This window comes from Corythoichthys intestinalis, chromosome 10, assembly GCF_030265065.1.
Source record: "Corythoichthys intestinalis isolate RoL2023-P3 chromosome 10, ASM3026506v1, whole genome shotgun sequence".
Classification (NCBI taxonomy): domain Eukaryota; kingdom Metazoa; phylum Chordata; class Actinopteri; order Syngnathiformes; family Syngnathidae; genus Corythoichthys; species Corythoichthys intestinalis.
Window position 1 is genome coordinate 12,737,341 of NC_080404.1, and position 15,175 is coordinate 12,752,515.

At 40.4% G+C, this 15,175-nt stretch overlaps 2 protein-coding genes across 13 annotated transcripts in view; one reads left to right on the plus strand and one right to left on the minus strand.

Moving 5' to 3' along the window:
* Nucleotides 1-7: 7 nt before the first annotated feature.
* Nucleotides 8-15,175, plus strand: part of LOC130922611 (uncharacterized) — a 38,230-nt gene continuing 23,062 nt past the window's right edge. For 5 of the 8 annotated variants that reach the window (XR_009064546.1, XR_009064548.1, XR_009064544.1 and 2 more), the window contains exons 1-4: nucleotides 8-123; nucleotides 2,171-2,218; nucleotides 7,598-7,723; nucleotides 8,264-8,303. Coding sequence is in view for 1 of the 8 variants with exons in the window: in XM_057847479.1 (XP_057703462.1) it covers nucleotides 8,297-8,303 (7 nt within the window). In the remaining 7 variants the exon portion in view is untranslated. The other 3 variants (XR_009064549.1, XR_009064550.1, XM_057847479.1) reach the window with 3 other exon arrangements.
* The window catches only part of agpat4 (1-acylglycerol-3-phosphate O-acyltransferase 4 (lysophosphatidic acid acyltransferase, delta)), a 39,660-nt gene continuing 27,445 nt past the window's right edge, over nucleotides 2,961-15,175 (minus strand). For 2 of the 5 annotated variants that reach the window (XM_057847461.1, XM_057847462.1), the window contains 8 exons: nucleotides 13,727-14,476; nucleotides 13,489-13,658; nucleotides 8,182-8,343; nucleotides 7,957-8,110; nucleotides 7,761-7,863; nucleotides 7,585-7,660; nucleotides 7,066-7,264; nucleotides 2,961-3,644 (listed from right to left, as the gene is read on the minus strand). In XM_057847461.1, coding sequence (XP_057703444.1) covers nucleotides 3,520-3,644; nucleotides 7,066-7,264; nucleotides 7,585-7,660; nucleotides 7,761-7,863; nucleotides 7,957-8,110; nucleotides 8,182-8,343; nucleotides 13,489-13,658; nucleotides 13,727-13,979 — 1,242 coding nt within the window. In that variant the 5' untranslated portion in view covers nucleotides 13,980-14,476 and the 3' untranslated portion in view covers nucleotides 2,961-3,519. Of the gene's footprint in view, nucleotides 3,645-7,065; nucleotides 7,265-7,584; nucleotides 7,681-7,760; nucleotides 7,864-7,956; nucleotides 8,111-8,181; nucleotides 8,344-13,488; nucleotides 13,659-13,726; nucleotides 14,477-15,175 lie in introns of those variants that run through there. The other 3 variants (XM_057847464.1, XM_057847463.1, XM_057847465.1) reach the window with 3 other exon arrangements.

Genomic DNA, 15,175 nt, shown 5'->3' on the forward strand with positions numbered 1-15,175 from the left:
TTAGAGTTACGTTCGTGCGCATCTTCAGTGTGCGCCGCGTCGTTCACGTCCACATTCTCTTTGATCAATTCTTTTGGTTAAAAATAGGGCATCTTTCCAAAACAATAAAGCCAACGTTTCGCTGTAAGTAGCGCATTTATGTATTTATTAAAAAAAGAGAGAAGAAAGGTACTCTATACAAAAAGCGAGTTTAACAACCGCAGCTGTAGGCTGCTATATGTATGCTTTGTCTTTGGTGTTTATCAATGTAACTTTGAGGTCGTTTAAACAAAACGATTTACACAGTTGTTCATTTTACAGGTTAAAAATCACGCAGACAAGAGGTAATGAGAAACTTGTTGCAGAAACCAGGGACGAGTAGAAAAGTGAAAATGAACAAAGAAAAACGGTGACTGTAAAACATCCGTAATCTATTAGAATATGAGAATTGTGCTATTATTGAAAATAATAATAATAATAATAATTTAAAAAGTATATTATGTTGATATGTGTCCATTTCGGTCTTTTTTTTTTTTTTGCGATTTCAACGATCAGGACATTTTATTTTATGACAAATATACGGAGTAATATTTGAAGCATTTCAATAATAAAAAAAAAAAAAGTTTACTACAAGATGAAATGATTTGCCCAGTTTTCACAGAATTGTCTCAAATATAGGAAATACTGTCAGTGAAATGAATTTAGTTGTGAGGAGTTAAATCTTGAATTAGTCAGATATAACGTGTGTTTTAATTAAAAAATATATTTCTAACACACTTTATAATGTATTGTACATTGTAATGACAATATTTTAGGAGTTAATCTTGAATTTGTGAGATACAAAATATATGTTTTAAATTAAAAAAAAATATTTGCAACACTGTAAGATATTACACTTTGTAATGACATACTGTTACATTGTGACCATTAACATATGCCATAATGATGAAGGAAATCCTAACTATATTTGCACAAATGGGTTAAAATGAGGGGTGCTTTTGACTTCCTCACACATTACAATGCTGTCGATGCTTTAAATTGGCCCTCAGTGTGAATAGTTGTTTAAATGATTGCGCCTTGATAACCCTTAACCCCTGACCCCAATTATAAGCCGCAGCTTTCTTGTATAACAATTGAAAATAAATGCATTCGTGCTTGCCATTTTGTTGCCCTTTGACCCAACTAATAAAAGTCACAGGTTTCTTGTGCAACAATAAAAAATAAATGAAATTGTTCTTGTCGTTGAGTTGCCCTTTGACTCCTCGGCTATTGTTGCTCAAAGTCAACTCCCCTGTGATCTTAAAAGACATGGGTTGTAAGCAGAGGTGGGTAGTAATGTGTTACATTTACTCTGTTACATTTACTTGAGTAACCTTTTGAGAAAAAATGTGGAGAAGTATTGCTACTCTTTCTCCGCTACTTAGGGATACACTAGTCGTTACATTTTTCCTCTTTATACTACATATTAGATTTTACTTGTCTTTTTGTGCCAGAGACGCAACAATACTCACATGACTCCATTATTCTAAGTTTGCTGCTCTATGATCACGCCAGCCTGTTCAATTATGTGGCGTCTAATTTAATGCACGGTAAAAAATGTAGTATTTGACATCGTCAACATGACTCCAAAGTGCTGATTTTAATCTCCCTCCCTGTTTTTATTTGGCACCGATTGACCTCGGAAACCCGGAGATACTATCCTTTTAGTTTCATAATAGGAAATATGTTTTCTCCACTAGAGGGCACTCATGCTCTTTGGATGAATAGTGGTTCACAGATTTTTTTTTTTTTCCACGCCGGAGTTCATTGTTGTTGTTTTTTTTTTTTTTTTCTCGCATTTCTTTGGCTTAATGTGGTTATGTAATATGTTATAGTACAGTGTAATAATCACAGTTCAAATAGATAACTTTGTGCTGAGATAAAAATGCCATTGTTTAAAAAAAAAACAAAAAAAACCTCACATCTTAGGCAGTTACTCACAATGTTACCCATAACTTGAATATTCTTTTAACCAAATACATTTTTATTTTTGGATGACTACTTTTACTCTTTTTTTTTGAGTACTGTAATATTATTTTGAAGTAACGCTACTCCTACTTGAGTAAAATTTTTGGCTACTCTACCCACCTCTAATTAATACAAAGACTATTGCTATATCACCTTTGCTTTGTGTCTTTTTTTTTTTTTTTAGGAGCATCACAGATTCTGATTCCCCTACGAGAAAGGTCTCAACATTCAGGTATGCTTAAAGAGGAAAAGTAGAAAGAGTTCACTTATGCCAAGTCAATTTTGATGTTTTGGTTTGTTTAGCTTTTTTTTTCTTCAAATAAAAAAGGAAACAAAGGCAGAGATGATGAAAACATGTACAATAAAGAGACACCTAACGCCTTCACGATTTTCCGGAAGAAGCAGAGGGAGAATGTCATGGCACGGTTGATTGTCCGCGTTAGCGTCATATAGCTAACTTTGTGCTGAAAAAAAAAATTAGCATTGTATTTATATAAAATTTTTTTAAAAAAATCTAACATCTTAAGCAATTACTCACAATGTTACTAATTTCTTGAGTATTCTTTTCACCAAATACCTTCTACTTGTACTTAGGTAATATTATTTTGAAGTAACGCTGCTCTTGCTTGAGCACTTTGTGGCTACTCTACCCCCCTCTGGTGGTAGGGCAGTGTTCAAATAATGGTATTAAATTAGTCATATTGAATATAATATAAATAGTACAACTGCAAACATTCGGTATCTGATAGCAACAATTAAGGACTTCCTATCACATTTCTGTGAGGATATGACCAGTGCATAGTTTACTGTTCACAACTATACATGTAGGGTATCTGTATCGGTTAAAGCTTGAATTTCTTTCTCGAACTTCCTCAATGAATATCAATTATTTCTTGTTAAAAGCTTTCTTACAGCTTTCAGAAAAATATCTGGAAATAAGGGAAAAATGTCAAATAATGATACAGACTCTTTGATCATTCCTATTCTATTCACAAGAAAAAAAAGGTTGCTTGGAAGCAAGATGGAGGATTATTAGATACATTATAGTATTTGCACAGTAATTCAATACAAAATGTGGATTATTAAATAATTTCCCAGAGACAAAGTGTGCTTGTGGTGGATGATTGTCAAACATACTGTATACTGTACCGTCATTTTACAATTAGGGTAACATATTATACCCTATTAGAAGTCAACAGTAATATAAACTTAAAAGTAGTCATTTAATGGAACTATTCCAAACATAATATAGTTGTTTTTATTCATATGTGATTTAACATTGTTATGGTTATTTGTTTATTTTACATCATTTGAAGTAGTTGCTGAGCTTGCTGTGACTTTTAATTTGAAAGTCATACAGTATTACGTAAGTCATACAGTATTACGTATGCTTGCTCAAAAATGACATTTTTCCAAGCAAACTAAAAAACATTCTTTCAAGCACTCGCCACATCATCCTCAGGAGTACACTGCTGCATTGTGCTTTAGAAAACAGAAGTGGAGTCATAAATTCTTCAATTTGCAGGAACTAGGTTATGACGCATCTACAAGTGCATTTTGGTTTTCTCGGTTGTTGTTCTGAGTAGCTGTCTTGCTCCCATAGTTTGAAGATCTGTTAATCTCAGTCTGGCCAATCATCCAACGAACTCCCACTGAACCTGTGAGGAAAATATTAATTGTACATTTAAAGTATAGTAAGTGTGAAGTAAGAGTTGAAAACATAGGTATACTTATTATCGTAAAAGTAGCATATGCTCGTCATGATGGCATGCTGTTAAAACTCCTCCAAGGGCAAAACTATACAGCACAGTCCAACCTGGAAGTCAAACTAACTTTTCTGCTGGAAACAAACTTTCCCACTAGAAATAGTCAAAATCTATTTCATTGTCAAAGACTTAGGTAACACAGTATTTCAAACAACATTCCGAAAAGGGCAAAAATATGTCATACACTACGTTCACTTCACTAACTTAAGTGTTCAGATATCTCGGTAGTGTTTATACGACTTTGTGATTACGCATACTTCCTTTTTCACTTGTATCACAGTGGTTTTAATCCTGTTCTCTTTGCATGTTCATTTTGAGATTACCGTCACAAAAAAAAAGCCGCAAAAGAAAAAAACAAACAAAAAAACAAAAAAAACAAAAGGCCGATAGTTCAACCTTTATATGATGGTAAAGTGAGGTCCGGCTATAAACACTGAGGTCTTCCTGTCATCCCATGTCACGTAATATATTTTAAAATATTTTTTCAAAGCCGCTACATGACGTGATAGTGCGTCTGTTAGGAGACGTTGAACCTAGTGACCTGGAAGTGTGAATATTCCTACAATTAATAATACATAATAATAATAATAAATTTGTTTATACAGCTATCTAGTACATTGTACATTTTATTCAGTTTGTTTTATTGCCATAAAAGCAAAGACCTTTGATAATAGACAGTTTACCGCAAGTTAAACCTATTAGTACAATATTTCCCAGAGGAAAAGAATAAGCACATTTTGGCAAGTCTCAAGTTCTTTTAAAGAAGACTCATGTGTTACATAACCTTTTCATTTGAGTAATAAGACAACACGGTTGTAAATGTAATGTATACCCATAAATTTCCTGTTGTCCGTTGCAAGATTGCGTGACCTATTCAGTTACTATGCTGTTCATCTCTGAGCAAATAGATGGAAGTTCGAGCTAAGAGGAGTTATAAACCACAATTTACAAAAGAATAGAAAGACCGTTTGCATGAAGGAATGATTAAATGGAAGAGAATTTTCGGGTTAAGGTCAATGTTCATTTTTTAACACCATTGGAATCATGTGTTCACAGGGTTGTACTGTGATTCAAACTCCAATGCAATAATTGTCACACACAAAGAGATCATGTCATTTCTGCTGAACCGCGCTTCTTTGAACTTTTCGCTCGCGTTCTGGTGGATCTAAGATGAGTCTTGCTATCCCTTACTACCCTCAATAAAAGACAAGAATCAACTTTTTCATAACACTAACGAAGTCATGAGTTGTCACACCAAACGCTTTTCGGCTATTGCACATAAAAAAAAAAAATCTTGTACTCAAAACATCAAAATGAGAATAGCGTGGGAACAGAACACAAATGAATGCTCCTTATGAATGCTCCTTTCAAAGGTAATATCGTGATAGCCGTCCTAAAAAATGGCCAGAACTTTGAACATGCTTATATGACAGTGCGTAATCTTGTTACTGCCAAGACCACACATTTCAAACGGTTATTGGCTACATATAAACATTGCTTCTTCTGACTGTAAACTATAGACTGTTAACTGTTTAAAAAAAAAAAAAAAAAAAAAAAAGATTTTCACAACTATGACTGTTTTTGCTGAGATTGGAATATGGAAGTGACATATACCTTCATAAAGTTTTTATTGTACACGATATACTGTCCATTAGCATTATTACTATTATCATTATTATGGTCTTGACCACCTGCATGTTCCCATCTGTTTGATCTTTCATTTTCTCCATCCTCATCTCCCTTTGTGCTGTAAACTATTACAAAGAAACAAAGCAAAGCAACTATCATGGAATACTCTACCCAAAAAGAGTGAGGCAGCATTTAGTTACTATGTTCCTCACTTCTGGAACAAGTTAGCTGATGCACTGAAGTGAGCTCAAACCGTTAGCTCCTTTAAGTCAGGGCTAAAAACGCTACTGTTAAAACTGTGTATTCTTATCTACTCATATACTTCAAATGTCAAATGTAATTATACAGTGTATCACAAAAGTGAGTACACCCTCTGCATTTCTGCAGATATTTAAGTATATGTTTTCATGGGACAACACTGACAAAATGACACTTTGACACAATGAAAAGTAGTCTGTGACTCTGTGTGCAGCTTATGTAATAGATAATTTAATAACCCCTTAAAATAACAAAAAATATAGCCATTGATATCTAAACCCCTGGCAACAAAAGTGAGTACACCTCTTATAAACTACATCCCTAAATGTCCAAATTGAGTACTGCTTGTCATTTTCCCTCCAAAATGACTCGTTAGTGTTACTAGGTCCAGGTGTGCATAGGGAGCAGGTGTGTTCAAATTTGTAGTGCAGCTCTCACACTCTATCATACTGGTCACTGAAAGTTCCATCATGGCACCACATGGCAAAGAACTCTCTGAGGATCTTAAAAGACGTATTGTTGCGCTACATGAAGATGGCCAAGGCTACAAGAAGATTGCCAACACCCTGAAACTGAGCTGCAACACAGTGGCTAAGATCATCCAGCAGAGAAGGGTCCACTCTGAACAGGCCTCGGGTTAGTCGTCCAAAGAAACTGAGCGCACGTGCTGAGCGTCACATCCAAATGCTTTCTTTGAAAGATCGTCGCAGGGGTGCTATCAGCATTGCTGCAGAGATTGAAGAGGTGGGGGGTATGGACGGATGTACGGACGCTAACTGATAGATGCTGATCTTTTGTGTGGATTGTTATTGTTGTATCAGCAGCTAGTTATGAACGCAAATTTGAATTGCTGTTAAGGAAGATATACATTTCATTTTCATTTTAGTTAAATACTGCAAGTGCTGATGTCATCAGCAGCTGAATGAAGTCAGCAAACTACATGGACATCTGACATTGTCATTTCGGAGCTTAGCTCACTGTCTAGCTACGATTTAGCTCCAACATCTTGGCGAGAACAGTACAATGACATGTTTTAGATAGGTATTTTGAGATTTTGAGGGTATTTAGGGGTACGTAAAGGGAAATTTCCTTTTACGGGTAATTTCGGGTTACATCGCCAGCGTAGAAACGGAACTCGTTCGTCATCCGGGGATTACCTGTACTACAGTATACTATATAAAATTTAATCCGAATGCACATAAGACTGCCTGATAAATATTCTTACTTGGGAGAGGGACTTTGAAACCTCTCTGTGCTCAGCCGAATTTATATCTCTAAGGTTAAGTAGAAAACCATGGAATTTATATCACCAGGTGTAAAATCTGCTGCCACGTAAAACAAAGAGGAGTAGCTTAAATGCAAGAAGGATCTGTAAAACCCTCATGACAGGGTAATGTCGCTGCAGTTTATGTTGCGTGAAACCAACCTGCAATGCAGAGCGCTGTCGAAACCAAGATGGTCCCCACTGATCCTGAAATGATGAGCTGTACTAAGAGCAGGCCAAGTGGATACAGGACCAGGCAGGACCAGAACAACCAGTTGATCAAGGACCAGGGGCGGCGTGGAGCGTTCACTATAGGACCGGGGTACTTCCCCGTCTGCATGTAGCCCTCTTGAAAATGATCCTGCACATTTAAACATAAAGGAGAAGAAAGGAATAATAAAAAAGTTATTTCCTCTTTAGACTAGGTCAGTGGAACAACAGTCTGCCTCATCATATAAAATGTCACGGGTACATCATCCTACATCATGCTTCGCACAGAGAGAATGAGAGTTTGAAATTCGCAGAGGTCTGTTATTAATTTAATTATTAAGATACAGTATGCGGCGTTCTGGTACAAAACATACACATGGCTGTATGGTATTTCCATATTAATTCATTAAGTTCCATATTAATTCATTAAGTGTTACGCCTAACCTCCTACATTTTAAAAGCACTTGTCACCTTTTCCTGGTAGAGTTTGTGGAGCCAATCAGCACACTCAGATTCATCTTCTGGAATGACGTCAAGTGGGATTCTCCTGGAAGTAAGCCAAAGCAGCTTTCAAAAACAGGATGAATAAATACATATGTTACTTTGACTGGTAAGTGAAAGCACACTACACCAGCAAAATGCAATACCTCACATATAAATCTGCATGGTATTTCCTTCCGCTTAGAATTCCAAGCAGAGTTGGTGTTTCGTTGTTTCTGAAGTTAAGTGTAGAGTCATACACCGCTTTGACTATGCAGACAAACACAAGGGTTTTAAATGTGCACTGACTGACAAGAAGCATGCAGTAAGCGATGTGTAGTACTGATGGTGACTGAAACTCACCGGTTCCTCTGAGATTTTGAACTGTGACCCAGAAGCCTTTGGTTCTTGGTAGAAGATGATACTTAAGTTTAGGCAAACCTTTGGTTTCTGCTACCTGCATGCTGATCTCATGCTTCTTTGGTGTGAATCGAGTTCCTTCGCAGTAAAGCAAAAACTAGCACCCAAAAAATTATTTTTCAACGGTGTTATTCGACGACAATAATGACAGACAACTCTCACACATACCCAATAGTTTTCAGGGTAGTCCCTTAGGTTCTGAAGACTTTGAGCCACTGTCTTTCTGTCCTCTTCCCATTTTCTCTTGCAGAACACGATTTCCAGGAAGTACCACATCCAACCAATGACAGGTACGTAAGCCAACTCCTTTTTGGCAAGTACTTTGGAACTCTAACAAACATTAAAATTACATTGAAGATTCTTTATAAGAAAGTTGTTTCTGCTTGACAAACAGGAAAAAAATGTTAATCTGGCTTAGTACATTTATTGCCATTGACATCAATTTGACAATGAATTTTAACTGAGATGGATGGCATTGAATGCTCCTCCTTTCCTTGGGCCTGTCTCCAGCTCCACCCACCTCTCCGGGCCTGCGGAGGCCGTTGCCGCTCTTCTGTTGGCGGGGTCATCGCCAGGCCCTCCAACGGTCCGTGGGATCTGGGGTGGGGCTTGTTGTCCCCTGCTGGGAAGGTGGCTGTCCCCTGGTCACCAGTGTGTGGTGTGGCGCCCGTTCGGGGATGCAGGGTTGGTTCCTGAGAGGGGTGCGTTGGGGGTGGTCTGTAGCAGGGAGTGGTCGGGGCCCTGGTGTTTCTCTCACCCTGCGACCGGTGGTTCTGGCAGGCGGGGCCCCGCCTGCGGGAGCCTTACCTCTTAGACTCTTAACCTTTGCACTGTAAATATATTTCACCTTTGGCTCCTACACACTCATTCAGGTCTTCAGGGTGAGTCGGAACAGGGCCATACGGTCCCAGGCCGGCTCCCCCTTTATTTTAATGTATCATACACCGAGGATGTGGGGCAGCTGGGACCGGTTGGGTAGGTGGGTGACGTGACAGTTGCCTCCCCGCTGCCGGCCCTGCCATTACCGCACCTCTTTCAACGCAACACATACATTATAACCCAACTGAGGAGCTTTGACGAGGGGCGGTGGGATGTGCGGCTGGGAAGAACTCCCATGCGGCGGTCCCACTGCCCTCAGCTGGGCTCTCCTGTTTTAATGCATACACTGCACTACCGTCCCCACACAATCCTATTCGTGCTGGGTAATGGCTGCCAGTTGGGGACCTGGCAACCACAGTAATAGGGTGGTAGGTGGGTCACACACTTTTCCTCATTGCGTGGATCCGGAGGCGGGGCTCCTTTTCGCCTGTGCCGCCAGTGGCGGGGTTAGGGAGGGTTGGGTCTGGTCCTGCGCCGCCCCCATGCGGCTTCTTAGCTCTCTGCTGTTTTCACCTTCCACTCTCTTGTCTACTCGGGTATCTTCCTTGGGCCCCGGCGTGGGTCGCCGTCTGAGTGCTGGTGGGTTGGCGGGGTGTGACCAACTCTGGGTGGGGATCCTATCCTGCTCTGTGCCTAGCGGGCAGTGGGGGTCCCATGGTGTGCCGTGTAGGTTGGGGATTGCGGTGGTGGTTGGTACGGGGGTGGGGGCTGTCGTGGGGAAGGTGGCGTATTCCCTTATCCCTTCCCTGAAGGCCAGTTAATAGGGGCGCAGATGGTACGGGGGACCACCCTGGGTCCAGGGGGATGGCGGTGGCCCCCTTGCCGGAGCTGCAAGAGGAGGGATGGGCTGCACTGGCTCATCCCCTCATTGGCTGGGGAAGGACTGTGGCCTTGGGGCGGCCACCGCGCAGCATTTCCACTTGTCTGAAGGACTATTACAAATCTGATGGGATTCACGAGTGGGCGCAATTAGACACACTCATGAAAAGAAACTATCAGTGTCAGGATTAGTGATCAGGTAGCATAGAATAGGATGTCATCATATTCAAAATGACAAGTGATTCACTTAATACTTGGTTCTACACCTCACATTGCTGATTGTGTACGGTCCACCTCGCCTAATAACGTCTCTTTTTAATCAGTCATCAGCCCCCCCACCCCTACACAAACAAATGGTGTAAAGTAAAATAAATTAAAGGTTATTCAGGGGCCCCTATGGTCCTGAGGCCCGGGACAACATACCCGGAAGTATGTAATCTATCCAGCATGTGTATGTACTGCCATTGTGCACACTAATTCTATAGACAAATGATACTATTTACATTACATATTAGGGGCGCGAAACATTTCTCACGTCTTCCTGGGGGTGGGCATAACAGAAAATAATAGAGAAGCACTGCATTAAAGTGCGTATGACACCAAAAAGCATGTTTATTTCATATTTCACGTGGTATTTTATGCCCCTGAATGAAAAGAACTGCTTGGATGTGGGTGGAAGCGATTGTTTTATAAATGTAATTTTTGAATCCCGCCCAATGAAAATGAGTGACTTCCGGCTTCAGTCACGGGTTTAGGACGATTGCGAACGTGACGTCATCCGGGTCAGCATCTCACAACACAGCTTTGCTTTAGAGCATTTGGCGGATTAAATTGTTTATTTTTCACATCACGCCAGGCAAACGGCTGCAGAAAATTGTTGCTGCACCATGGAGAGGCGTGTGAGCCTTTTTGGGTTTCAAAAGGTTCCCGTTCACCGCGGATATTGGCCAAAACAAGTCCTACTACTGTGGGACTATTGAATTTACGAGGAAGTGAGTAAACATCGTATTTTTTATTATGTCAAATACTTTGATCATGGCATACGTTTTAATACGGAGGTGGCTTGCATTTTGTGGCTGATTGTCCACTGAAAATGCCACTTGGCCGACGGCTTGTCGCACCAACCCAGCCAACACCCCCCCCCAGGCGGCCGGGAGAGCGCTATCCTTGGCTTATTTTCAACCCCAACAGAAATTGCAACTTTGAGTTAAAAATGGGCGCGAGTACAGCGATTACAAAGTAAACACTAAAAAACCTTTTATAAATAAAGGATGATTTCCTTATGTTTGATTATGGAGAGACATGTAGAAAAGTTCTCCTCAGACACATCCTGCTATGTTAGCTGCACAACAACTGCACGCCACTCTCTGTTTACGTCTTCGCCGTGTAGTAAAGCATTATTTTACACCATCGTGTTGACCATGTGGCAGCTACGCGCTCCTCCAACGTCTGCCGGTTTGTACGGCGGTACTCTCCAGCTGCTTCCCCTGCGAGCCCTCCTGTCTGTAGCAGGGACATGAGCTGTAACTTGCTCGCCGCCGGGCGGGTTACCGATCGGCGAAGACAAGCGGCAACCCCGCCGCCGTGTGAATTGATCCGGGCTAGTTTTGTGTGATTTTTCGCTTTGAAAAGCGAAAATAAGACTTTCAGACGTCACTCGGTTCAGGTTAGCATGTCTGCTAGCTGTCATGCCTCTTGGTTTGTTTACATTGTCTGAAGCAGGGAAATGACAAAAGCCTGACTAACTACAATGGCATAAAATATGGTTCGGTGGGTACGACAGTAAAGGTGAAGTTGACAGTTTTGACCATTATGGAGTAATTTTGCCATGTCGTACTGAATAAATACATTTTCATTATTTCATATTCCATTTAGCACAAGACTGTTATTTGTCATAACCATACTATTTATTTAGCAATTGGGGAAACATACTTCGATAAAAAGAATATTCAGTAAAAATATTGGCGTAGAGAGACTGAAACAATGACATTTTGCGACTCTCTTCGTCGCATTTTCCTCGTTCTGAATAATTCCCCCTCAATGGGTTCAATTCTAAATCAGATTAAACCATAACCCTGCCGACGTCATCCTCCTGTTGGGGACGCTAGAGCCCTATAGACCCTACCCACGTGACGTCACAACTCCGCTCTCCTGAATGGTACCGCCCACTAGTCCGTCAAAACATAGTGTTAACCTGTTACGGCTACGTACATTTCTCCTATTTACGGCGTGTTTTTCTGCTCCTTAACATTAATAATCAAAATGGTGAAGGCGTGTGTGGCTGTTAGTTGCACTAACAGAGAAGATGGAAGGAGAGACTTGAAGTTTTACCGTATTCCGAGGGATCCAAAGAGGAGAGCGAAATGGACGGCTGCAATTCGACGTGAAAACTGGGCACCAAAAAAATCACCACAGACTATGTAGTAGTCATTTTATATACGGTAAGATGCATTTAAGATATACTTAGAGGGTTTTGGGCTGACAAATAACCACAATTAAGATCATTGCGAGGCTAATCGCTGACAACATACGACGTAGTACGACATAGTTTCAAATTCAAGATGTTTGTGACTTCCCTTTCTTCCACCATCGTTATTTTTTGAATAATATTTAGCTGGTACCAAGTGAAAGAAACTGGCCTCGTCTACGGGGCTGACAAATAACCACAATTAAGATCATTGCGAGGCTAATCGCTGACAACATACGACGTAGTACGACATAGTTTCAAATTCAAGATGTTTGTGACTTCCCTTTCTTCCACCATCGTTATTTTTTGAATAATATTTAGCTGGTACCAAGTGAAAGAAACTGGCCTCGTCTACGGAGCTGACAAATAACCACAATTAAGATCATTGCGAGGCTAATCGCCGACAACATACGACGTAGTACGGCATAGTTTCAAATTCAAGATGTTTGTGACTTCCCTTTCTTCCACCATCGTTATTTTTTGAATAATATTTAGCTGGTACCAAGTGAAAGAAACTGGCCTCGTCTACGGGGCTGACAAATAACCACAATTAAGATCATTGCTAGGCTAATCGCCGACAACATACACGTATGTATGTAGTGAGAGTGCTATCGCTAAACCATATAAACATTAAAAGCCTTAACTCCATTGACAAACGACATGAAATACATTAGACTTGACAGTGGATGTTAGCAATAACAAAAGATTTTGAATTGAAAATTTCGTAACTCACCTTTCCTGCCGAACGAGGACCTGTTTCACCCAACCAGCAACGAAGTATTTATAAGCCTCCAAGCTCTTGAAGTTTTTCAAATTTTCGTGGGAATAGGCTGATTTTGTGTGGACAAGATAATTGTAATTATCAGCGTAGCAGATGTCAGGCAGACAGGGCGAAGACAGTGGGTCGAAAAACATCGATTTGGGCATCAAATATGGATCTGGCGACTGTATAGAACGAAGCTTTTCCACATAACGCCTTTTATGCAACACATCCAGTGAGTTTACGGCATCAGAAAGCACCGGGTCTTCCATGAAATGCATTTTAAATTCCTCGATCAATTGAAAACAATGCTAATACAGAGACAAAATGACGGACAAGTGGGCGGAACGACACAGCGAGCACGTGGTTTTGTGACGTCGGTGGGTAGGGTCTATAATGGTAGGCGTGGCTAAAAGGTCATTTCTCGTCATCTGCGCTTTGCCAAATTGTTGTATATAGTCGAATCGTCTCAAAATATGATTCTAATTCACATAATAATGCTATTCAAGACTTTCTTTTATCCTGTCGTATGCACTTTAAACTGTCTTACCCCGAGAACTCCCAATCGCTCACAGAAGGTCCAGCCACACAGAAAGTCTATCTCAAAACTGTGGTTGAGAACCACAATTGCATTTTCTTTTCCATACAAAGGGTATGTCTTTGGGTCAGTATAGAGGATGCATTCCGTTCCAGACCACCACTCCAAAACTGCTACCATCTCTAAGAGAAGATATTGAAAATTCATTAGTTTGGCTGCCTTATGCCACCCGCACGATTTCAGGACCTACGGCTGCTGATGCAGTACGCGAGTCTGCAGTTGACCTTTCGGGCCAGTTGTTTGTTGAGCGGCCACAGAGGTAGGGTGCATAACTGCAGCACGTTGATGATGATGCCGCTGACCAGGAACACGTAGCAGATGATCAGATGGCCAAAGATGTGGCTTCTCAGCAGCTGCACCAGGCTCATTGTTCTGGAATATTTGAACAATCTCTGTAGTCGTGTCAAGTAACAGCGTGTGCTATGACTGCACCCATCGCCCATACAAAGCACCGTTACAACGTGTCAATTGCTCAATGCATTATTTTATTTTGAAAGCTGAACAATGTGGCGTTTATGTCTATGCCAGACAGTAAGACCCTTATGTTGGATTGCAAAAAAACGGAGTAAAATAACTTTAGCAGCAAGGTGAGAGCACTGAGTCTGGTCAATTCAACTCAATTGATAAGGAAACGGAAATATCACCACACATTCAAGTAAAGCATTTGCGAGGGAAACAATGATTCCACCCACGTCAGTCAACAAACTTAACTGTACCTTGTTCCGTACACCAGAAAGCTGCCTCCACACCTTCCAAGCTTTAGAAATAAAAAATAATAATAATAACAACAGTGTGTATTAGAGGTGCATCGTGCTTGAATATCTTGTTCTTCTTCTTTTTCTGCACGTTCGTTTAGCGTGGGCGTGTAGGTGTGACTTCACAGCTCTTCTCTGCCAGCGTCAAAGTTCCTCTTCCCACCACACCCATTTCGCAGCCGCGCCTAGAGCAAATGTACAGATATGACTCAGTGGAGTTACTTCGATTTAAGTTGAAACCCAAACTTCCCGGTCAAAAAAAACGACTTTAATATAACATTCAAGTTGAGCTTCCAGTTACACTGTTCTGGGCTTGCAAAAAATACAGTAACGCCCAAGCAGTCCATGTACGCTCAAATATGAATTGATCTTTATTTTCTCACATCTCATTGGTCGCTGCTTTGGCGTATTTTGGTAAAAGGATACATACTTTGTTGAACGTAATGAGGCGCATGCGCAATACAGGTCGTTTTTAACTACTGTACTTTAATTTACTATGGTAATTACCTTGATTTGAAACCTAAAAAGACGAGTTGCTTTTTGATTTTTAAATTTTTTAATTTTTTTTTATAAGTTTGTAATTTCTTTCCAAGACTAAACATTTGTCAAAGTGCTGCTTTGGATGGCAACAGTGTAATTGTTGGAAAACAGTGACCTCCAATGGTGGACTCAAAAACACGTTGCTTTCCGAGTAACCCCAAGGGACCGACAATAAAATACAGTGGCCTAACAGACCCAAGTGGTCATCATAATCAGGCAGATGTTTATGGGGCGCTGTTTTTAAAGCAGCACATGCTGAAAATTACGACATTTTCTCACATTTAGCGCCACACAGTGTTTAAATGGTGTGAAATTTTTAGAGTCACTTTTTTTTTTTTTTTGCA